We start from the raw sequence: 25,551 nt of genomic DNA, 5'->3' as shown, positions 1-25,551 counted from the left end.
GGATAACCTTGTTTTTAGTGGGATGTAAATGATAATGGCGTGATAAACAACTAGTGTGATTTCAGGTCCTTGTTTTCACTGATCTGAGTTTTGGGAGATTTTATGAAACATTGTTTTGATGTGTTTCAAAATACCTGGGACTTTTTTGAAAAGCTGGAGAAGATTTTAGTATCTTGGAGTGGCAAAATATTACAACTGTAGAGATTAGTGAATAGAGTGCAGCTGAGAGAGACAATAAGCTAATAAATACCACTTATTCCATCACTCCGCGCATCAGGAAAATCCTGAAATCCTTGTGAAGTGCAAACATCTTGTCAAACATTAGTGGCGGCTTTCCCTGAGGGAAGACTTTCCCGGAGCCAAGGGCTCACTCACTCCTGTAACTGGCCGGTTGGTGAACCAGTGACATCCTCCCTGGACTGTCATCCTTGGCCCTGCCCTGCTCCCAGTGTGGGGTCACCCTGACATCGCCACCCCCCTGCTCCCCCGCCCCAGCCTACAGCAAGTACATTTGTATTTCTGGGAAGAATATACTCAGCAGATGGAAGTTTAGCGCTATTTTTACCATTGTTGGTACAGTGAATGTAGAGAGCATGATAATTGATTATCTGGGACAACAGAAATGCACAGGAACTAGAATTTCAAGGATTAGGGTTTCCCTGAGGATTTCCTTCAAGTTTCAGTGAAAGCAGAGATAACCTTTGTGGTGGAAACGGAAACACGGCTTTCAGTTCCCATCTGCGGCCAGCCTCCGGAGACAATAGCATTAAGGGTGATGTGAACTGCCTCTGTTCATCGCCACGGGATGGGAGCCTCGACACAGTTAACTGTGCTTCTATAGCAATGCTATTCAACTTCTCGCAGCTTTTTTTTGTCTTACCAGAGAGGTTCAACTAATGCCTGCAATTAATGTGTCTGGGGGTAACGGTCCCGTGTTTCATCCGCTTTAAAGGACATTTATGGAAATTAGGTGGCAATTTTATCCCAAGTAAGCAGGCTAATTCTGTCACTCTGCATTACTGAAGTGGCCGTTGCTCACAGAAAATAGACGTTAGCTGTTTTCAGTTAAGTGGCATTAAACTTTTGTGGACTGAGCAGTAGGATTTCATTGCAAGTGCATTGTCTCATTTTAGTGGAAGCTGTGCAGTAACAAGTTCCATCTTAATAAATTATTCTGTTCAACCTGCCTTGTGACTTATACTATCATAAGATCCTGCCCTTAATATTAAAAAGTAAGCACAGATTTCCTCTCCCGAGGCCAAGGCTGCATGAAAAGACTTACACTGAAGCTCTGTCTGGATCAAGATAATTTTTCTCTGAGAATAAGGAGAAAGAAGTGTTCATGCACTTCAGAGAGGAGGAAATTCTGCTGTAGATTGTTCTTCCTTCGTCTTGTTAAAAAAAGGAATCTTGACTTAATATATAGCCTGTTTTCAAACTATTGGCATCTTTCACAAATATAGGCTGGCTGGCTTAAGAACAAATAGCACAGTTTGTGTAGCCAAAGATAGTTGTCATCATGCACTTATTAATGAGTACACATATCTCTGAACATCAAATGCTGTGCTATTTTAAGAGAGGTCCTTTCAGATCCTGTTTTCTGTTCTTTTTAAATTTTTTTTCCTTACCCTCCTGCCATTTTCCTTCAAAGCTCAGTGGTAGAAAGCAGAGAGGAAGGGGACCTGGGAAGGAAATGGTCTCATCTGTCCAGCTTCCCCACGTCAGGAGCTACTCTGTGCATGTCATTCCTGACAGATGTTTGCCTAATCTGCTCTTAAAAAACTCTGGTGACAGGGCTTTGACAGTCTCCTTAGGCAATATGCTCCAACTCTTTGCTGTACCTATCATTAAGAAGGGTTTCCTGATATCTAACCTGCAATTAAAGGCCACAATTTCCCGTGCAACCCGTCATCAGGCTGACCTTACAGCCAAGCCAGCTCCACCAAGTCGACTGCAGTTTCTTCACTAGATCTTCCTTACCAGCACTTCTCCTTGGTTAACACACTCTCTTCTGCCAGGAGTAGCCGGGGCAGTGTGTGTCCAGCCTGGCATCCCGCGGGCCAGCGACGGGCAGGTTTCCCTCTCGGATCCCATGCAGCTGACGGGAAGGCGGCTGCCTGCCAGTAGAGGCTATTGAATTAGGACATTCAGTAAATCCCAGGAGAGGCACTGCCACAGTGAAGTTGCAGCAGTTTTGCACTGATAAAACTAGCAGCACTCACCATGGTCCCAGGGCTCAGAACAGGAGCTGGAGCCTTTTTTGTCTTGGAACAAAATGAGCTGTGAGAGCAGTTGTACCATATACCGCATATATACAATCAATTGCATCTAGCATTTTGGACATACAGTTTTTGATGCAAGCATTTCTATAATGATTTTAGCAGTTTAAAAAGATTTTAAAAAGATCAGAGAGATCACAGGTTTGGCTTGCGTTTTTTTCAGTTGCTTCCTTTTGAACAATAGCAGGCGAAATACATCCCACGGCAGCCAGGGATGGAGAAGCTGTAGGTGCCAGCCTCCTGTGAGTGAGGTCGAGATGCTGGGGAGCTGAGGCAATCACTTACTGGTGTGCAGCAGCGACTGAGAGCGAGTCAGTGTAGATACGGGCATATCACAATATTACCATGGCAAGATAAACCCTGAGCCACTTTGTAATAGGCTTAGAACTGTGCTCAACATTGTGTTTCCCTCTGCAAGTTATTTAAAACTATAAGATGGTGGTAATGAATTAGTGTAAAGCAACTGGAGAATTAACCCTGGCTGCTGAGAACAGGTATTTTTTACAACAGAAACCAGCTAGCTATACTAGGTATACTCTTGCTGCCAGAATGAATTATATCAGTATGTCGCTGAACTGGTTTTGAGACTAGGAAATTTTGGTGATAACCAAGGTTAAATAAAATGAGGTTTGGATCAGTAGGAGAGGGGACATGTTGCCATCAAGCAGGGGTGAATAACTGTTGTGTAACTGGCAATTTTGGTAAGCAGATCAAGGTCAGTGGAGTTTGTCTCTATATTTTGATACATGCACTACAAACACTCTGATATCCATTTCATTTTACAAGGTGTGTGCGTGCACCAAGATAAAGCTCCAAAGGGTCACTGGCAGGTTACAATGTGCCAGCCGTCATGTGCACAATGTCTAGAATAGTGCCAAGATAGAATTTCAGGAGTCTGGGGGCACCGATAGCATTCCAAGCCCTACATAACACCTGTGTCCAATGCAACATCTCACTAGGTCTCTGTCACTGAGCATCCCGTTGGCACTTGTGATCCTGAGCTGACAGGTCCATTCCCATTGTGCTAGGCATTTTTAAGACATTTGTCCCCTGGTTGTCTTCTAGATGACCTGGAAGAGCTTCAGTGGGTTGCCCATATTCTTCCATGGAGAAGAGGAAAGGACAAAGTTTGTTTTCAAAATGAAAATTGGTTTTGTTTTGTTTTTTTACAAAACACGGTCGCATTTGGACTTTGTATTCCACTCAGCATGGGAGGTAGATTTATTGTGTGAGAGAGGTTTCAGTTTCAAACTAATAATTAGAAGAATACATTTAAACCTATGTCAATATAAAAGTGATTTCAGGTGCTCAGGAATGCTCTGCCTCTTCCTTGTGGTTTGAAGGAAAAATTCTAAACATTTTCCACCCTGCAGCTATTGAGGGCAGTGAAAGAAAATACCTATAAGCTGCTAGGAAACGTACAGAATAAACTCATTTCCCACTTCCCGCTTTGTGTAATAATCAATTGTAGGTATGACTCAAAACATACTTTTGGACAAACTTTGCACTTTTAAAAATGGTATTTTCTGTCGGGCAGGGTTTGTTCATTCCCCAGGGCCAGCATGCAGACACCCAGGCTGAAGCCCACTGGAGTCAACAGGCTTTCCATGAGGTGCAGCACCCTCCTGTTCTCCTGAAAATCCCTGCTGCTGTTAACCCACAGCTCCCCTTTCCCACCCCGTCTCCCTGGGGAGAGGCAGAAGCCTATTTGAAGGCAAACAAGCCGTAGAGCCTACAAGGTGTAAATATCTTTCATAAATGCCAACGCTGAAAAAGCCTGGGCGCCAGGAGTGTGACACACGACGACAGGCAGTTCACGCCGCGCGAGGGGAGAGCGATACGCCAGCGCTGATGCCGCCGGGATGTGTGTGCATTGCACACGGGCACCCCTGGGCCCCCCCTGCCCGGGGAGGGGGGGGGCAGGGCGGCTGAAGGGATGGGGAGCTGGGCTACCTGCTCCTCGCCCAGCCGCCCCTGCCCGCTCCCCTCACCCAGCTCTGGTCGCCCCCCCCACCCCCCTGCCCCTCCTCCTCTCCCCGGCTTCTTTGGGCAGGGGCTGATTTAAATAGGTTGGCAGGGAGCCAGGAGCTCATCATTTTAATGCAGTGTAAAATGGAATGTGCATAATTATATGCAAGCCATATGTGAGGGAGACAGCTCAGCTGTGAATTTCAGGAGGCTGCAAGAGGGAGAGAGCGAACAGTCAGGGATCAGATGAGATGGAGCGGAACGGAGTGCAAGTGTCACTCAAATGAACAGTGTAATGAGTGTATTGCTGACACTCCTCCTTTCACCTGCTTCTCCCTTTTGCTTTAGCTCAAAAGCAGAAAATGCTATAGATGAGAAGGGAAAAATACTATATGCAAGCAGGACTGCTAATGGGCTCTGGTAATGTCTCCATTTAAACTTCAGCTTTCTTAATTAACAGCGTAGTTCCAAGTAACCGATAACTTCTAATGCATTTTTGTCATTAAATATTTTGACCGCATTTGACTGAAGGATCATTGTTCTGGCTAGATGATTGCTCCTTTCAAAGCTTCACTTAAACATGGAGGGGGAATCCATTTATCTGTAATAGTATTACATGTAAATTATGAGTATGAAAACTTATTTATTTTTTTTGGCCTTGCTGTTAAACTGAAAATACAAATACATTATCTAGGCATTGCTTAAGCATGTCAAAAAGTTTAAACAAGTACGTATGTGATGTAATCCTGAAAAATGCAATGGAGTAAATTGAAACCCTGAGTTACTCACAGTTTCCAGCTCAAATATTTCATTTTGGGTTTGTCTTTTGTTGTTCTAATTATTACACCACAATGAATTTGCATGTTCAACCTAAGCTATGTAAGAAAACAGCATCCCAAGTTCTCATATCTAAAGGTGTACTGCGTATTTAAAGAAACTTTTTAATAATGTTGTATTTTGGGATTCCCGTCTGTTTTAATGATCTGAGCTGTTATGCTTTTAGCTATTTTTTTTCCTTCCATTATTTGTAAGTCCCTAAATAGGCCATTATATTTCCCTTCAGGCTAGAGATGAAGATGGACATGCTGAAAATTTTCCCCAGCAGCACTATGCTAAGGAAACTCCAAGACTTGCCTTCAAGAATAACTGCGAACTACTTGTAAGAATAACATACTTACAACAAGTCTAGATTGTTACTTTAGCACAGTGAAAACCGTTTTTTTTTTGAAAGGCTTTTGTTCATTATGACATACATTATGAAATATGATAGGTTTTTTTTTTCCTGTTTAGCGTTCTAATGCTAGTTCTGCTATCCGTGAACGATTTAAGATCTCAAATTGCTTGAAAAATCTCTTATATTTGATGACAGCACGTGAATGGCCTTGTCGTACTACCTTGTCTTGCACGGTAAATCAGGGAGAGCCATGCAAGCAGCAGCTGGTGATGCACGAAAAGCCCCCCCAGTCCCCAGCCCCCTGCCCTGAGGCTCCCCAAAACTCACTCTCCCATCTACCTTTTAGCTCTGCCTTGTTTTCGGGCAGCAGTGCCGTGTTTTGTTCTGCTGCCACACAGTGCTCCCTTTAGAGCTTGCTTGTTCCTCCCCTTCCTAGCTGCATGCAGGCGGGAGAATCCTCTCCTCTCCTCTCCACTCCTCTCCTCTGCTGCGGGGAAAGAGCAAAAGCCAGGAAAGCACGTCTAGGGAGCCTGGAGTGTTTACAGGCCGTAAGAGAGATGATATCAGCTGTGAAAGGATCTCTGTTCCAAGGCAGGGTTAATTTGCTGTTCATTTTAGCATTTGCAGCTAGGCAAGATTAAAAGCAAGCAGGAATGCCTATTATATTTCTATTAAATGAATCTGTTGGGACCTAATGTTCTTGATTAGCTTGCGAAAATGAGTGCTCCATGATGAGTTTTTCTGTTTGCCTAAAGTAAACAGAGAATGAATTGTAATACATTTAAGAGAGATTCATGCATGGCTTTCAAAAAAGGGAGTTTTAGATGAATTGGCAGATCTCTCCCTTGCATTCGCCTTTCTTCTCAGCCGTACTTAAGTAAAATGTATCATTTGGCTAAATGGAAATATTTGTGGAGAGTCAGAACACGGGGTTATGTTTTGAAACAGCAGCACTTTTTTTTCTCATAACGATAGAAGAGGCGGACAGTGGTGGAGGAGCAAGCTGTTTCCTCTGCATTAAAACCTGTGTCTGCCTCCCCTGCAGAGGATGCTAATCTTGGTGTCCCAGGTGCAACGTCCAGCAAAGTCGAGCCGATGAGCCGACGTAACCCAGTGCTGAAGCCGGCCCCCACATTCAGGCAGTTGATCAGAAAAGCCCAGACTGGAGGGCAGCAGCCCAAGGGTGCTGGCCAGTCCCTGCTCCCAGCACTGGCCAGAGCATAGAGCATCTTGGCCACACCTGCACTAATGGGCCCACAGGCTTTCCTACTCCCCAGGCATCCCCTGTGCCGAGCCAACCCTTGGTTAGGCAATAACAATGCTTTATAGAGCCACAGGTGTCACTCAGAAAGGTCAGTTTGTTCCCAATATAATTGTCCCCAGCCAAAAGCAACATGACCCATAAGACCTGATCTTGCTTCCTCTTAAACACCTTGCAAAGCTCCTGTTGGTTTTGGGGGCAGCAGGGTTATGTCCTAAGGGGAGGAAACTAGACAAACACAAAAAGCGATTCCCCTGTGCAGTCACAATTCTTGTGCCAAATAAGTGAAACCGTTTCTTCAAGGCCATGCTTAATTACTGTGCCGCTGGTCACATCAGGCCTGGCGAGCTACCACAGCACACCAAGATGCCCCCGAAGTCGTTAGGGCTTCTTGGTGTTGGAAGAGTTCAGGACTAGAGTTGGAAGAGAACACAATATAAAATAAGTTATATATTACTTTAATTGAAAATCTGCTTTATTTTTAGTGCAAGCAATCAGCAAACCAATTAACCCCCTTTGTGCTATTACCATAAAACATTCTTTTAATGCCCACTTAATTATTCCTCTATTAATATGCATTATAAGTTTTTGCTTTATTATATCATTCCTGTACCTGGCAAAAGCTCAAGTCATCCAAGTTAGTCTTTCATGTGCTTTTTTGGACAAGTTTCAGTTCTTGTTTAAGGAAGTAATAAAAGCAATTTGTCATAGTTTTATTTTTCCTATGCTGTTGGAAACAAAATTGGCAGGGCTGTAATCTGTACTCAGTTTGTATGTGGAAAAAAAAAGTAGACAAATAATTAATATGTACCTCTGCTATCTTTAAAGATGTATTTTAGGAACTTTCAGTGAAAATATGATGTTGAGCCTAGGCTTTGGTGGTAGTGGTGGAACTAGTGTTATTTGTCGAAGATGCCGTGTGTTTCACAGAGAGGTAGTGGTTTTCCTTCTATATTTCTGCTTTTTGGGAAACGATGCTATATTAAAGTGTACTTGAAAGTGGAGTGAATTTCACAGAAACTGGCCATAAAGACAGCATCTTTCTTCTAAAGGCTAGTCAGTATTCCTACAGTTGTGCTAGGAATTGTCTCCTTGGGAGGAGGGCAGAATATGAAAGAAAGGACTGGGGACAGCTGCTTCCTCTAAAAAAATCTTATCCCAATGGTAAAAACTTACCCAGAGTGTAACAGTGCAAGTCAGATGCTGTCTGAGTGAAAAGCTTAGATTTTTAAATGAAAGAGAAACTGAAACTTGTTTATGCTTTCGAGAATCGGGAAATCCTTGAAGTTTTCTCAGTGCAGTTGAGAGTAAGTACTGTAATAGCCTGTCAGGTGAAATTGGAAGCTTCGGCTCAGAAGTGCTTTCTTTGCTTTAGGGTTCAGCTGCCATTTTTCAGCGAGGTTTGTTCCGACAAGTGCAGGCTCCTCTGTTTGGGAAATGCTGGTGCTGGGAGGGTGCTGCCAGGCAGGACCCAGGGGCTGGGGCACTGCTGCTGGCGCTGTGTGCCAGGGCTCTCCCGCAAGAGCCAGCTACACCAGCTGAATCTTAACATCCCAGGTCACAGGCACACACGGCAAGCTTTAACTCCTCAGTACTTGGAGAGACTTGAAGGTGTAGTGACAGAGTATTACAAATGGTGTGCTGTCTTCATTGCGTAGTCCTCAGAAGAGGAGATAATTTGGGTGGTGAGGTACCACTCAGCTGTTGGGGGGGAGGGGGGCAAGGGCGAGCTTGACAGGAATTGGGAGGAAGAAAGAGGTATAATTTAGGCAAAAGAAACCCCTGAAGTGCTTTCAGTAGTTCTACACATTAAGGAAAGCAGTGCCAATTAAACATTTTGATTGGTATAGAAAGCTGTTGTGCAGTTGCAGGATTAGGTTAGGGTATTCGTTTCCCACACTAAATCCTGATACGTTTTATCGTGCCGTTTGTTGTTGAGCACAGAAAGTGAAGTGGTTAAGATGCTCTAGTCGATGAGGACATCAAAATTTCCTTGTGAACTTTTCAGTAATTTTGAGAATCATGTTTTCTTAAGTTTAGCTACCCATGATAGATACTGGGAACTACATAAAAGAAATTTATTTTTAAAGAGCCCCGCCAGCATGCTGTCTTGGCCAACTATCCACTCTTCTCCCATAGGCACTGCCTCAGGATTTTAATTTCTTATTCCATAAGTGGCTGGAAGCTTTTCTTTCAGGCACATCTGTTTCCAGAAGGAAAAGGCAGAATTTAGTCCTCTGGAAGCTGATTGTCAAGGAGAGGTACAGGCCAGCTAATAGTGGATATGGCGAGAGAGATGGGATTAACTGTGGAGAAAGGGTAGGCTGGAGTGAAAAGGCCAGTGAGAAGCCCTCAGCCCCGGCTCTAGCTGACTGAAATTCCTGAGCCATTGCCTAGAGAAAAAAAAAAATCCATCTGGCACGTACCCAGGTTAGTCAGGGTAGGAAGAGCCATGCTTGCATGCCTTTTAACAAAAGTGGGAAAGAAAAACCAACAGTTCTTCCTTCCCCCTTCCCAGTTACCCAGAATATTGAGTCAAGGTTTCAGATTGGCATGCTGCTGTACGAGCAAAGGATGGTTTGACGGGTTAAGGAAATTAAACGCCAGGTTGCTTTCCAGACCATTTGTTTATGGAGATGATCTGGGTGCCACCCACCGCTATGGGATTATATGTAAAGCAAACAAATAACCAAACAAAACATAAATACCCTGGGAAAAAGAAAATAATTTCCAGCCCCACACCCAGCTGTGATCCATGGTTTTCCTGCAGTAAAATCATGATCTTTTTCTCTTTGAAATCAAAAGGTCTGCTCCTAGTAGTTCTGCTCTGGGAGGATAAATTTGTGAGTCCAGTATGCGATGATTTATATAAGATAGTCCTGGTGCTTGGAAGCTGTTATGTAAAAGACACAAAATAAAACATGTTTGTTATTTGATTTAATGCAAACTCACCTGTGGCCAGTTATCTTTAATTACTAACAAAAGGAGGCAGAGGAAGCTCTGAAAACACATCTACAACTGAAATGCAAATGTTCTACGGGCAAAAGGCATTTGGGGAGGCTATGGCAAGGCTGAGAGGAGCCAGAACTACAGCTAATGTTTGCTTGAAGTCATCTTGCTTTGCTCTGCTGTTCCAGCACTAGAGGCAGGGTCATGAAGGATGGCGCATGGTGGGCATCTGGACAGGACCGAAAGGATGCAGGCAGGTTAACCTCAGTGTTACGGTACTGGAATGCGGGAAAGATTTCATACGTACAAGACTGATTTTAAAAAGCACTGAGAGTATTTGTGATCAGATGAGGCCTGTAGGTTTTGTAGTCATAGTCAGGTTAAATGTAAATGTGCATGTTTGTATCCTTTGGATGCCATAAGATTTTTGGTTTCAGAAAGTGAGGTCTGAATTCTTTTTTTTAAGGTACCTGATCTGTTTCCTGTGCCTCAGTGTCAAGCAAAACTGCTCCCTGATAGTGTTTCAGCATTAAAAGAAAATACCTCTCAGTCCATTTTTAATCACAGTGCCTTCAAAGGAGGACTGAATTAGGGGGAGACAGCTTTGCTCATCCCCTCTCTTGCCTTTCCACCCTTTTTGTCTCCCATGCTGCCTCCTTATTTTTAGCAGAGAGGGGAGAGAGAAAGCAAAGGCTCTTCCCCTTGTAGCTCTCCCTGGTTCTTCCTTCACCCTGTTGGGTACAAACTGGCAGAGGGAGAGGGAGAGTGCTTCCTTCATCCTGGCCCAGGCTTTGGGATGCACAGAGCTTTTGGCCAGAAAGCTGGAGCGGCACGGCCACCCAGCAACTCCGAGGGATGCCGGGCCACATCTTGCCTTTAAGGTACAACCTTGCAGTCAGGAGGCGATTTTGCCACCCTGGAGAGGCAGAAAGGGAGAGGACGATAAGACCTACGACACCCTGTGGAGCTCCAGGTTGTAGAGCTACGGCTACCAAGCCTGCTGAGAGTTAAAACCTCCACAGCGGTGCCTACCAGTGTTTCAGCATCACGACATTTGCTGCATCTCACCACTGGTGCTATTTCTTGGTGGCTTACCAATGGATTTCATCAGTTTCTTGCTCAGTTCGCCACCGCAGCCTGAGAGCAACTGGTACTGCTTCATCGGCTGCATCGTGGTGTACGCAGTGATTCGAGCAAAGGGCTGTGGCAAAACCCGTAACAGCTAACAGAGAGCCCGCTGTTGGTTTCAGGGACTTTGGATCAGGCACAGAGAGTTGTCAGAACAGCAGTTACGGCTCTGGAACAAAAATACTGAGAAAAGCAGTTGTAGCAGTGAATTGATACTGATATTCTTAAAACCTCAGTAATTTTGGCCACATGAAATTCAAACTTTCTTGTGACTGAAGTAACAGTGAGGCTTAGGTGATATTGTAGACGAATTGCCTGTAACGTTTCATTTTCAAAAACTAAATTGTTCACGAGTTACAGCAGAATATTTTTAAAAGAACGTCCTCAAAACCCCACCAAAAAACTTGCATTCTGTTTCTTTTCAAGCAAGGGCAACAAACCAGGCAAAATTACTGTAGAGTTTTTCTGGTCCTTAATTGCTGCCAGGCTGAGTGACGGGCTGTATGGCGTTCACCTTACGCATGCTCCTAAAGACTGTTGAAGTCCACAGGCACTGGGTAAACATGCTGAAAAAAGGCAGCACTGAGCCTACGGGTAGATTTGCAGCCCCGGGGAGAGAGGGGAGCCCTGACACCTGGCTGCAGCTGACCCTCCCTGCCCGCTGCCTGCCTGCGCAGGTAGGCACCGCGGGGCGCTGGCTGCCTCGGCCGCTGCACCCTGATAGGCATCTCGTTGGGATAATGCAGGACCAAATACAGAGCTGCAGCCTGCCAGCCGCCCCGCGATATGCTGTCCCCAGGAAATGATAGGCTCTATGCCTGTCTACACGGATCTGTTTACTGTTTTAGAACAAATGCGGCCACTGTCTTGCCCGGCACACGGGCTGTGTCCTTGTCCTGCTTTTTAATTCATACGTTTTTCTACCCTGTAATGGAAGCGAATGCTGTTGCTCGCATTTATGTCAGCTTGAGCTGGACCTGGGAGGTTTGGGTCCTGCTCCTGGGGCTGCAGCAGACCTTCTCAGGGGTCCTGAGAGATTTCCTCAGTCTTTCAAGCCTTTTGTTCCCCTTCCTCCATTCTGCACCACCAACCTTCTAAAGAAATATGCTTTTGAGTATATGAGTCTTGACTCATACCATGCTCAGGACTCCACAATCTTTGATCCAAAGCCCAGTGAAATCAATAGGATCCTTCCCATTAATTGTAAAGTGGGCTCTGAATGACACACTGTATTCTGTAGACAGGAAGAGATGAACAACTGCTTTGGGATGTCTTGCCCCTCTCTGACCAAGAAGTGCTGTAGGCCATTTAACAGCTGATGTGAAGTGTAGAAAGCATGATCTTTATTAATAATATTTAAGTTGAAGGCTGTAATCAGAGACCAGCTGTAGGAACTTACAGAAAATACAACCCTGTCATAGCAAGTTTGAGACAGCAGCCCTACTGGAAATAAGACCCAACCCTCACTCCTTTTATACTTGGGGTGAATGAGTGACCATGACCTACAGCATTAAGGAGGGCGAGGGGTTCCCCATGCCTCCTGCAGAGGTGGGCAGGGGAATGCCATAAACCCTTGAGAGCAAGCAAGGAGTGTAAGTCTCTGCGAGTTCCCAGTGACATGTAAAATACAAGGTATAAAATCCCCAGGAGCATGGGAAGCAGGGAGAAAGAAGGGAAGGAGATGGGAATAAAAGAAGCAAAGCTCTCCTATGGCCAGGGATGCAGCTTCCTGCACAAGCAGGCTGGTACCCTCAGTAGCTCTACACAATCCCCACCCTTTCAGTTCAGCGGAACAAATTGAGGAATATGATTCAGGGAGCTCAAGAGATGGAGTAAAAGGTGTGAGAGTGAGAAGGGTGGCCAGCATGGGAAGGTGGGCAATGGGGACAGGGCAGATGTGGGAAGGACCACAGCTACCGATGTGGGTGTTTGGCCTCTGAGAGCCAAGAGCAAGTCATATCCCCTTTCCCACAGCACTTGCCTTGGGCATGCTAGAAATAGCAAGCAACTTCACCCCAGTGTCTCTAGTTTAGCGTTTTCCTTCATACCAATACAGGAGCATTATTTTAGGATGTGACACTTGACACTTTGTGAGCAGAAGCCTGCCTTTCCTCAGAAGGAGGCATGTTTTCTAATTTTTAACATCACTGTTGTTATTATTGTTATTATTTCAAATGAGAGGCAAAATGCATTTTTAAAAAAGGAAAACAATTAAAATTCCATTACAGCTCCAATCCTGTCATCTTCCTTCCCAGAACAAGCATTAAAATTTTTATTAATAAATGTGCAATTACTGGTGACCTCTGAATAATTTCTGCAACCTTAATTTCTCCTCACTGCAATACTGTGCTGTATTACTCTATTTTTACTCTTTGCTTTCCTCATTTGTTGTGTTTACTGAAGTTATTATTTTCAAATTAAACATGTTCTCATTGAAAAATTGCTTTTTCAAAAATGATTTGAAAAAAATACCAATCTTTTTACTGAGTGAAAATTTAAACAAGTAAAAAGTTAAGAAACTGTTAGCTGAAAATGCATTTTTAGCAGGCTACTTCTTAATAATGGTTCAATAAATTTTAAAGAAGCCTGAAAAAAATTGTCGGCCATCCCCCCTGCCCCCCAAACCTCTGTAAAACTGGGGGGAAATAAAAGCAACTTTGTATCCCTTGGAAAGAAAACCAGTTGTGAATTGTGGTTTGCTTTATGAAACTGGCATTCATAACCAATTTAAATAAAATTCAGACAGTTTTTATAGAACATTAAAGAATAAAGATATGCCTTGTTCCAAAGGAAGTGAAGTGCGGTGAAATAAAATTCATCCGATTTCCTTCCACATAAATTGGAAATAAAATTTCCAGAGTCATCACCCAGAGCTATAAATATTTTCTCCTTGGGGTCTGTGCAGGAGATGCAGATGACTCAGTAGGGCCCGTGGGGCACGCTGGCAGCTACCTGGGAGGAGCATCCCTCGCACCGCACCGCGCCACAGCTGCACCTGCGGCACGGGGCCAGGCCATAAAGCTGGCATTTGTCCCTCGGTGCTCGAGTCCTTGTGCAGCCCAGACCCTGGCGCTCGCTCGTGCAGGCTGTTCAGGAGAACGGGTTTTGTCAGGTCTGGAAAGATGCCTACGTAGACCAATGTGACTTTCTATAACGGTGCTGTCGGCTTATGCCTCATCTTGCTGCATGCCTTGTACTCCTCCCCGTTAAAAAGGAAAGGAGTTTGAAGGCTTTGCCCACCTTAAGAGCCAATATAGGGCAGTAAGAGAGTTGGATTTTGAAAATCAGGAGCCCACGCTCTTTTTATTTCTCAGAGTTAAGATCGAGCCCGTGGGAAGGAGGGTTGGGAAGAGCCTGGCCCACCATTCAGCTGGCCTGAAGGGAGGCTTGGGGGTGCGCTGGAATACTAAGCGTGTGGCCCCCTCTCTTTGGGAATCCCTAGGATTGCGCAGGGCTTCCAGGAATGATGTTCCAAGAGGGCAGATTAATACCACAGTTATCTGAAGGCACACTGAAGATCTGTCTGCAAGGACCATGTCTCTCACTGCTCACTGCTGTCTGCAGCAGACACCTTTTTTACATTTCAGCAGTGACGTGTATTACATTGCTTTCAGAATGGGAAAAAAAACCCCAAAATATAAATCCTGCATTTTATTATAGAAGTTAATACCAATAATTACTTAAAATCTAATGAATTTCAGTTCTCACTTAATTGCTTTTGAGTAGTTCACTTAACTTATTAAAAAGAAGCAAGGACATATTCATTTAATGAGCAGCAGCAGCCTTGGCCTAGCATCTGCCTACATTCTCTTTTCAATTAATCAATTATAGTCCAATGGTGTGTAATTACACATTAAGAAAGTTATTGGATATCGCAGCATGGCTGTCCCAGGGGGCTCATGAATACACTAATATAACACACCTGTAATGACCTGTTCTCAGATCTGCAAATTGCTCCCATTTCTCTCTCTCTCTCATTGCTAAATGAAGATGAGAGCAATTACCATTAACTTTTTGAGTCACATCTAGTCAATGAGAGAGAAAAAAGATCCCTACCAGCATTCATAATAAATCTGCCTGTTGGTGCTGAGTATTTTAACTGCACCAGGCATCAAGCTGGAAGGCTGTAAACGCACATCGGGATCACACAGGGTTGTGGGGATCCTGGGGCTGGTCTGGCCCGAGCACACACTTCACCTGCAGGTGAGAGAAGCAGACAAGCAGGAAGACCTCACAAGATCACATCCAGGCTTGAATTGCTTGGCTTGGTTCGAATCAAACCAAAGTCTGGAACTGATCCCTATGCAGTGGCTCTAAGGCTTCGCATAGCAACTAAGCCGTGTTGCTGTTATGTTGAGGGTTTTTTTTTGAACACTAGAAAGAACAAAATTTACTATGTAATGGCAGAAAGGCTTTGGTTGTGCGAGAGGCTGCAGTCACCAATGCTTTCTTATTAATGCATAGCAAATGAAACCAAGGAGAGACTCTTGATCTGCATAATGAAGTCTGACAGATTCTAAATTGGTGATTTAGTCAACTAAAGGGTCCAAAAATGCTCCATGGAAGTGAGCTTTTGATGGCTCCATAAGTTAAACAGGGGATGATATCTGTCAACATCTTTATAAATGTTGTCTTGCAGAGTCTGATATCGATGTGCTGTTGTTTCTCTCTCTGGGAAGAAGTGTCTGTTTCCTTACCCGAGTTTTCTTGTTCATGCTTTCATTTGCAGACAGGAGTCTTTCAGGTGGGTGTACGTGCAGATCAACATGCAGCAACATCTTGAGCGCAGCTATTCTTTACAAGCAGGGTCCGTTTTGCTCATAGTAACATGAATTATTTCCATGCTGTACGCCTTGCACCACACTAGCATCAATTTCAGTGAAGCCTTCATTATGCTGGAGGTCACTTCACTTTTTAAGGACCACGCATGTCTCCTTGTGCTTGATATGCCACAGGATAACACTCCAGTGACATTCAGGTGGTCAAATGTTGCACTCACAGTGAGGCAATGGATGTTTCAGTCCGAGCTTCAGCTGGATCCACATTTCACTCTAGTTTTCACCTGTGCCATGTTTCTTCCCATTTCCACAGTACCCTTTGGTTTAGGACACAGTTCCGTTCATATACCCAGCTGTAGCATCTCGGTATTTGACATCTGGGCTGGACATCTCTAGGTCCCATAGTTAATGGAGGAAGGCAAGCACCTCTAGAGTGTGATTTACTCAAAATAATTTGGTGCTTATTTAGGATTGGTTAAACCACCTTTAGATGTGCCTGTATCTATTCATTAACTAGATAAATAACTTTCCATATGACACCTACATTTTTGATAGCTACAGCCATCAGTTGAACTGCGTATTTCTCCATGTGTCTAACTTCAAGCTTGCATGTAGAGCCATTCAATTCAAGCAGAGGGACTGCTTGTATGCTTGAATTTAGGTGTCTCCTAATTTTGTGTTTAGATGTCAGGTCTCCAGCTTTGAAATGGGGATGCTGTTACTTAATTGCCTTTGCATGCAATTGGAGATTGAGATTAAAATGTTAGAAGTGCAAAGTGGTGTCTATTATTTAATGTTGTGTTATACTCCAAATAGCAAACAACAGCATCCTTGATATTTGCACAGAAGTTCATTTATTACGAATTAGAATCTAAGACAGAAAACAGGTTCCAGGGTTTAATTTCAGGTATTCAAAAACAATTTGACTGCCCAGGCAATGCATAATAACTGAAGCAAGCAGAGCAGTGAGTGTGGATCTCACAAAGTGATCAAGCTGTGCTTGTATACAGTGTTCTCAAATTCTGCTCAATGCACAGATTTGTTTATGCTCGGGACCAAAAATCAATCCTGTGCTTTTTTTTTTTTTTCTTTTTTAGAAATCAGTGCCTGAACAATCAATTAAAAATGTTTTAAGCAGAGAAAGGAACACAATAATAGTCTAGAGTTTTAATATACAATACAATACTCAGTTTTACAGGCTCGTTAAATATCGGGCCTAAAATACCTGTCAGCTAGCTCTTAAGTTGTGTTGGTTTTGTGTATCTGATGGGGGGAGGGTGGTATTTAATTCATGCAAAAATTCGTTTCTTGCTGCAAAAATTCATTTCTAGCTGTATTCTCTGCAAGAGGCTGTAACTCTGCATGTCACTTTCCTAATTGAGCAATAAACTCTGTATTGTACTAATACTTTTTATTATGAGGAATAAACATGCTTCTTCTAGACAGGCAGAGGAATAATTGACCACCAGTGGCCAGTCCTGAATGAATATTACTGCACATGCCACTGAAATTAATATCTCCTTAGCCAAGATGGGAAACAGTCATTTTGTGAGAGATTTTTTTGTGGTTAGGAAACTAACACACCTGATACATTTCCACTTTCTGACAGCGTGGATTCCTGACTGCCCAGGGAAGAAGCACTTGGTGCTCATGTGGTTACTGACCCTCTCTGTGCCTTTGGGATTCAAACAGTAGCTTGATTTGTTAAACACATTAAGTGAAGAGCCAGATTCTGGCTTGAGCCAGGGGTGTCTTTACGTCACTCTGACAACAGAAGTCTCAAAAGGTGATGTGCACATAATGTAGTCCCGTGGCCCCTTTCTGCTGCTGGAGTGGTGCGAAGGATAAGAATCTGTCCCAAACACCAGTTTCTGTAATGCCAGGAGGCAGCACTGGGACATTGTGCTGGTGTATTGTGTTACAGCTGGCCCGGCACCGAGTCATAAGGGCTGAAGGATGCTGGAAACTAAAATAACAAAGAGCTAAGAGATTAGCTCAGTAGAGAGAAATGGTAAATGCTTCTCTTATTAGTTATTTTACTTTGATTTAATAAAACTCCGGGACCATACCTCATGTAAATCACCAAATCCTTCACAATCCAGTCTCTTCTTTAAATCGGAAGCACAGAGTGCCCTGGGAAAAGCACGCAGGTTAGACTGCCAGGTGTGCACACACCTGCAGCGCATGATGCCCATGCCAGAGCACGTGCCCAGGGAGGAACAGCATCCTTGGCAGGAGCACACAGTCCCTTACAGGCACAGGGGTTGCGCAGAGCCTGGAAAATGTATTCGGCCTTATCTTGTGCATACCCTGTGCCTCCCTTTCTGAGAGACTGCACAGGGCTGTGTTGAGCAAGTGCTTTTCTCCACAGCGAGTGTGCTCGGTGTACGGCCACAGGGCTCTGTGCTGTCGTCCTTACCATGCCATGTTCATTTAGTGAGGGGTTATAGTTGATGCCCTTGCACAGTCCAGCAGCCTGGTTTTAGGTCCCTTTTTCTTCCGGCACAAACTAGGGCTGAAAGCCTCCCCGGCAGTGAGGCCTGGATGAGCTCAGGCTGTCCAAAGTTCAAATGAGATTAGCTTGAGGTCACTGCAGTCGGTGAAGGGAAATAGCCAGAGGGCCTGGCTGCTGACATACTCCTCGCAGAAATGGAGATATTTGTCTGCATTGGTTATCAAACTCCTTCTGTGGGGACCTCACTGAAATCTCAACTGCCCTAAGTCACCACACAGCTGCAATGACAGAAGTGGTGTTTTTTTCTCTCCAAAGCTGCCCTGGTGAGATGTGTCCCTTTGGGTGTCCCTGAGCTGCTGTCCCTCTGTGGCCGCATCTGCGCTCAGCCAGGAGGTGGGGGCTGAGCAGACCGCAGCGGCTGCGTGGGTGAGCTGCAGTCTTTTGCTCCCGTACTTGGAAAGCAGTCCGTGCTTGCCTCCGTCGAATTTACTATAATCCCACCGCTGTTTGCCTCCAGCTCAGCTGAGTCAGTGTGAGTGCTGGGAGGAGCCATGATGTAGACGAGTTTGGCCCAGTTTCCACCCCCCACCCCCCACCTCCCCCAGTGCTTTTAGAAAAACCTGCTGAAAGCAAGTCTGATTAACACAGCGGGGCAAATAGCTCTGCTGTAAAATGCTGAGGATTGTCACTAGCGCAGGTGCACCGTGTGCAGGAGACAAAATGCCTTTTTGAACATTTGTGGGCTGATGGGCGCTGCAGTTCGTGGTCTCTGTTGGCCGGCTGCAGGTTCCTAGGTGCTGAGCTTGCAAAATCTTGCATGGCATGGAGAATCTGCGTTTTACTTTCAGAGCACCTTTTTAAGTGGCGGAGTGGCAGCACATCGGTACCATGGTGCACTGCCACAGCAGGAGTGTCGTGGAGGTGCCGCATCCTTGGTATGCAAACCCCTGGTCCTGCACCAAAATCCATCCGGATGAATGCGGGTACTCATGCTGGAGGTACGAGCTGCTGTGGGCTGGGGACCTCTCAGTGTTTGCAGGGTTAGAAAGCTGCAAAGAGGGCAAATCCAAAATAGCTTGGACCGTGTTGATCCCCCAGGAACTCTACGTAGCTGTGTCGTAGAAGAGGCATTTGGAGAGTGCCTGGATTGCAGTACTTGGAGGGAACCAGAAGTGTTTAGATTTCATGATGTGTGTTTTCTCACTGCTGCTTGTTTCCTGGGTGGGATTTGCTCCTTCTCATAGCTGTAAACACAGTGCCTGGGTGAGCTCTGGGAGGAGCCTGACTCAAGGCAGGTCACCCTGAATTTGAGACAGATGCTTCATCTGAATATATAAATATATATATATATATATATATATATATATATATATACAGTGAAAACCTGGAGATGGAAAAGATCTATTAGTTCCTCCAACCAATGCTTCGATTCTAAAGCGTATCTGTAACATGCTGTAGGCTGGGGTGTGGGAAGAAAAAATAGCTCACTTTTCTGTAAATGGAAAAGCAGTGAGTATCGTGATCTGGTCTGAGAGAAACCACTCTGCAGTCTCACCAGTATATGCTCCCTTTTAGCCAACCTCACTCTTGAGTGAAGGCACTGGGGGCATTTCAAAGCTGTGCCTGGCACCCCTGCCTGTCAGTGTGATAGAGAGCAAGTGAGAGGAGAAGAGGGAGAAAAGGGCACACACAGACTTTTGGTGTGGACAGGGAAGTGGTTCCAGGTGTTTGTTACATCACATGAACCTTGCGTGGGGAGCATCTTCCTGAGCACGATATACCCTGGAGGGTGGAAGAAATGGTAATGGTAGAGATGAGGTCAAGGGAGCAAGACTACCTGCAGATGTGGCATCTGAAAAAATCCAGAGACAATGCAACTATTTTTAGCAAAAGTACAAACAGTGATAGATGCCACAGGGCTGCTGTCACTAAAATTTGGCTATAAGCAACATATTCATATTTAAACAAGTCAGCTTTGCACATTGAAATGAGCAAACACTGTCTCTGTGCTTGTTTGTTTGTTGTGCAGAAGCCATCAGCTTTCGCTCCTTATCCCTTCACTGTGGTGGTGATGCAGAGTCATGATGATGGATAGGCTGTCTATCTAGCTTATCTGCAAGGCCACAAAACATTTATATCTTAGATGGCATGATAGGCTGTTCTTGTGCAACAGTGGGAAATAGGAACTTGGGACCGCCTTTGCAAAAGCGTACCATCTCCTGCACAACATTGCCATTCCGGTAAGCTCACTTGGCACAGTTTGTACAGCTAAGCACATCCACTGTGAAACCTAACACTGGGATGTACATGAATAAAATCACACAAAATCAGGAGAGGAGCGAGCTTCAGAGAGGCTTTTGAATGCAGGGGGCAAACCAGCAAGGATGGAGTTCCTGCAGTTTCTCTCCTGCTTAGAGGGGGCCTATGTCACCACTGGTAAAAAGCCTCCAGCTTACACCACCAGCATTATACTTGGCCAATTATCTTATTTAGGAATCTCATATATACTTGGGTCTTGAAAAGGTCAACAGCAGAGCATGGCTGGGCAGGGTTTTTTGAAGCTGCAGGACTGGAAGCTTTGCTTCTAGCATCATTAGAAAATAATTGCTTGTGAATGTCCAGGGATTTGAATCTACATGTTGGAGCTCTGAAAAGGAGGGCAGGAAGGTTTAAAACATTATTGAAACAGCTGCTGCTAACATTACACTTGCTGCAGACGCTGAGCAGGCAGCAAGTGGAGTGCACAGTGGGGGCACGGCTGCTGCACCTTACCTGCCTCAGTACCCTTGCACTGGGACCTGTCTCCTCGGGCTGCTCCTCTTGTGACTGTCCCCAGCACAAACACGGTCCTCCATCCAAGATTCATGCAAGCTGGTGCACGTTTATCAAAAGCTGCAGTAAGGCAGGGATCGTCCCTGTGGCACTCCAGCTGAGCTGTTTTCACCTAAGTATATCTGCTATTCCTGCATTTTATTTTTGTCATTTGTTTTTGATTTTCTGCTCCTTGCAACTTTTTCCTTAGGTCTTTCTTCCCCTTCCGAATATCTCTTCCTCCACTACTATCTTTTCTTTCTTTCAGTTTAACTATCTTCTTCCCCAGGTCCATGGTAAATCACTTAGTTTTTTATACCCCCACTTGTTTTCAATGTTCCTGTAGTCTTTGGCTCCTCGGTGCTGTTAGCTGTAGAAAGTCCCCTTCCCTGAATGTTGTAAGTCCCAGATGTTACTAAATATGATTTTTGCCACCTACAAACCTGCCAGTTACCTGCCGCTGCTCACAGTTTGATTTCTCAGTATGACCAAACTGGGTGTCTTGTGACTCTGAACGCAAGCCCTGAATTTCTTGCAAGGAAGAATGCCTTGATGCCTGGTATTAGACTAGTCCTTAATGAGGCATCTGTTCGTTCCTCCGCCCTGTTACAGATATTCCCCCTGACCCTGGCCAAGTTACTTTATCTCTCTTTGTCTCTGCTCCCCATTCATAAAATGGGCATAATTGCACTTCTGAAGCTCATGTGGAATTGTGACGATGAATTCTTCCTGCTTGCATTGCCTTTACCTCATCCCTTTTGTCTGCACAATTGTCAGCTGGGATAAAACGCTACCAAATCAGAGTTAGCCATGGTCAGCACAAAGCTTGTGCTCCAAGCGGCTGGCCCAGCCACTCGCCATATCCTATAACACTGACAGCGGAGAGTCAGCTTTATTGCCGTTTGCATAGCAGTCTTGTGTGCTTTGAGGAGCTTCCTATGCTATCTGTGAATAGCGAACAGAGACGTTTCCAAGGCAGGGTGCTCAGGAGTACACCGTGGTGACTGCAGGACAAAGGGATAAAATGGCTTCCTTTGAGGGCTTGCTTCACAGGGTTGTTCGCAGAAAATGTGGGGCCTTGGAAGTACCAGAAGGAGAGGGAGGGAGGCAAGGCAATTGCTCCATTTGTAAAACCCAGCTCTGGTTTTCATCCCCGTGGTCCATGCTCTTTTCCTCACCCTTCCCACTTTAGTTCTGTGACAATAAAGAAATAAAGAAATGCAAGGTAAAGGCATCCTTAAGGCTGTCATTGTTGCCAAGTAATGTTAATAGCACTTTCTCACATACCTGCTTCTGAACACTAATGTCATTTAATTATTGTGATGTTGCAAATGAAGGTGCCCACACACAAATTCAATATGGATGTAATTATTAGAGGTGGAATGCCAATTAAGCACACACCAAAAGCAAGTGGTGTATTTTTGATTTGTCGCCTGATTTATTATCATTTACCTCACATGCCTTAGACAGCACTGCCTGAGTCAGGAGCAAAGAAATAGCTCTTTGTACATAAAGCTTGCTCTTAAATCTACACTTCACAAGAAAGCGGTAACTGACATAAAACATTTGTTTTTAAAATACAGCTGGGAATGTTGTTTTGAAGCATTCTCTCCATCTTGGGTAAGGAACACAAGGGAGGTATGACTTTTGGTAGTGGGGTACACATCTCCAAAAGAAAGCAGTGCAGGCAATACCATTCACATACATAACATATGTCAAAAGGCCTTCAGTGAAAATCCACATTATGCAGGGAAGAAAACTCAGCCTGCAGACAGTTTAAATGTGTTGGCCAAGTCAGCTAAGAAGATCTGCAGGCTTGGGCTTCAGTAACTAGGGGCATATTGCCTACCAGATAATTACTGGGGCTTTCAATTTTTAGGTATCTCCTAGCGTTGCATTTTTCAATTCTAGCCAGTCAGCCTTACATTTCGGGGTGAGGAACAGAGTGCTGGTGGAGCATCCTGCCTGGACACATTTATAATGCTCTCCTACTCTACCAACCTCTAAAGAGTCTTCTTTGAATAGTGCACTGCTCACCATGCAAGCAGCTCATTATCCAAGGCATTTCGAGACTAATTTATAGGACATTTGGTTAATTTGCATAAGCCATCCAGTACACAGAACATGTCTCCACAATAAAGTAATATGCCAAAATCAGGATTTATGTGAAAACATGAATACTGGAAGGTGGGGGGGGTGGGGGGGATGGGGGGTAGACATGACATTTTTAAGGATCTGTCATTAGCATCAATCTCTAAACGAGTATCTCTGATAAAAAGTCACAGAATCCTGCCTCTCCACCTACTATATGTGAAGCTCCCATATAATTCTTTGCTTAGAATTTTGCTCGTCTTTTTATTAAGATGGGTTTTGATCCTTAAAACAGCCTGGAAATATGAATACTTGGCACTGTTGGCTTTGTCTAAAAAGGAAACAAAATCCCCCAAACTGAATCCAAATCGAGGGCTGCACGTTCGGCTATCGCTGCGAGAAGCCTCGTGTGTCCGCAGCTCTGATTATTACCTTGACACCAGGAACAGGAGGACCTGTAATCCTTGAAACAGCTGACATCTGAAGCGCTGATTCTTCCTGTGCTTTGAGTTAGTCGGTCCTTGATCTCCGTGCCTGGCATGCAAGCCTGGCTTTCACTGAAACCTGACCTCGTGGTCCCTTCTTCTGCAGCCCTGTTTGTCTTCTGCTGTTCAGAAATGCACAGCTTCTGTCCTCAGGACTCTAAATTAGAGCTGCATGGGTCAAAGGAGCAAACAGGAGAATTGTCATTATTGGATCCAATACCTGCCCTTGATTTGGTGGTGGTGGGGTTTTTTTAATAACAACTGCATAATAAAAATGTTGCAATATGTTTTTTAAGCAAACCTATTCCCTGCAAAGTGACACTGGCTTTCCATGATCTCTAACACATGACTGCTTCACCTACAGGTACAGATGGTTTTGCTCCCTTCCCTTGCAAAGCCAGCCTGGGATTTAAAAGTCAAGTTGGTTTCTTTCTTCTCTCCCTAATGCATCTTCTGCCATTACGAGGCCTCTGAAGAGCACATTAAGTCCATATTTACCCCTGTGCAATCTAATTAACTTTCAGAATAACTGTGCAGGTGTAACTGAGATCTCAGTTTGAAGGCAGCTTTGCTCCACTTATTATAATTGAAGGAACTGTTCAGCCAGCAGCATTTCTATTAGTAGTAATGCTGTTTGAAAAGGAAATAACTTAGTTGGACTCTTGGACTGAATTTGTAGAGATGCCAGCTAGAATTGCATAAGTGAATGCATATTTATTTGCTTACTTGTAAATAGAAGCTAACTTGAGCTGGAAATCACATGTACAATAAATATGTAATCCTGATGCCATTGCTACAAATTCATTTCCCAGGGCAGAGCTGTGGTTTCAAGAGCCCGTTTCAGGGCTTTATTGTTTTGAAGATTTGAACAGTGTTGGCTGTTTGCTTTGGTGCATCATGTGTAGTTCCAGTTAGGTAAAACCTGCTGGGTGTTTCACAGCTTGTTCAGCTTGAACCAGAAGCAAATTGAGGGAAATAACGTATAGTAGGAAGATAAGTACTCTAGATAAAGATTATTTTTTCTGCTGTTCTAGATTCTGTTACTCCATTACATCTGTTATTCTAGGCTTTGAGATTAGTATTTTCAACTGCAGAAATGCAGGAATTTGTGGGTTCTTTTAATCAAACCGTACTATGGATTAGATGGTACCGACAGCATTAGCTTGAACATAATGAATATGTTCAACAGGAACGAAACATGCAGTTTTTTGGTTTACTCTTTTCCAATTTGAATTACTTTTTACTATTCTAAGATGTTAGAAGCACATTTTTTTCCTCTGGGGATTTACAGTTTCTCTTAGTGTTTTGATTACTTGTGAATAATTTGATAGAAAACCCCTTACACATGTGCCTGTGATGTACAGCATCTAGCTTGGATTTGGTTTTTGACTGATCCCTAATGGCTGAAGTTACTGTATACAACAAAAAACATTTGTAATGCTGTCAGACGGGAAAAATCTCTCTTCTGCGACTCGACTCAAATTTGTTATGTGTATAGCTCCATGAAGTTCAATAGATGTAAATACAGATTAATTATTTAAAAAGTAATAGGAAGGAATGAGCTTCCAAACATGTAGTGTTTAATTATTTAAAACCTGTAATGGAATTTCAACCCTTGCGCATACTTCACATCTCTCGTTGTGCTTGGACAAGTGCCTGAGGTCAACTGGCATGTCCCCACCTCCCAGTCATCTCCCCTCGATATCACAGGGTGATAAATGTGCCTGATAGATGTGAAGAACAGTCAATATTGTCAGTCATGTCTACTAGTAAATATGCTATACTTCATCTTCCTTTCCCACATTACTATATTGCATCCTGCAATAAGCCATTCCATGTAACATTTCATGCAACAAGATGTGTACAAGCGCACAAGTGTGTGCATGTCTGTATCTCGCCACAGAGGACCAAATCCTAAGGTCAGGGCTTGGGCAAAGCCCCTTGTGATTCCTGATCCCACAGAGTGGAAGGAACCCCGTAGTAATGGTGCACTTTGGTCATTTGATGGTGGTGGTTCAAGGCACCCGCTGTATGTGGCTGATTGTACTGGATGTTGTGCACACATGTAGGACAACCTGATTCCCATTTCAAAAAACTTCTGCTCCGAGTGGGCTACTCAGGTAGGGGGAAGCCTCCTCCCCGTTTTAAAAGGAGGATCAAAGATATAGACTG

The 25,551-nt window shown here is 44.2% G+C and overlaps 1 protein-coding gene across 4 annotated transcripts in view; it reads left to right on the top strand.

Annotated features, from left to right (window-relative positions):
• The window catches only part of LOC121090022 (sine oculis binding protein homolog), a 119,049-nt gene that overhangs the window by 60,559 nt on the left and 32,939 nt on the right, over nucleotides 1-25,551 (top strand). For 3 of the 4 annotated variants that reach the window (XM_040597939.1, XM_040597937.1, XM_040597938.1), the window contains exon 5: nucleotides 5,311-5,406. The exons of the other annotated variant lie outside the window; for it this stretch is intronic. In XM_040597939.1, coding sequence (XP_040453873.1) covers nucleotides 5,311-5,406 — 96 coding nt within the window. The remainder of the gene's footprint in view (nucleotides 1-5,310; nucleotides 5,407-25,551) is intronic. 4 annotated transcript variants of the gene reach the window in all.

The sequence above is a fragment of the Falco naumanni genome, chromosome 6 (genome assembly GCF_017639655.2).
Source record: "Falco naumanni isolate bFalNau1 chromosome 6, bFalNau1.pat, whole genome shotgun sequence".
NCBI lineage: Eukaryota > Metazoa > Chordata > Aves > Falconiformes > Falconidae > Falco > Falco naumanni.
This window is presented reverse-complemented; position numbering and strand designations above follow the sequence as displayed.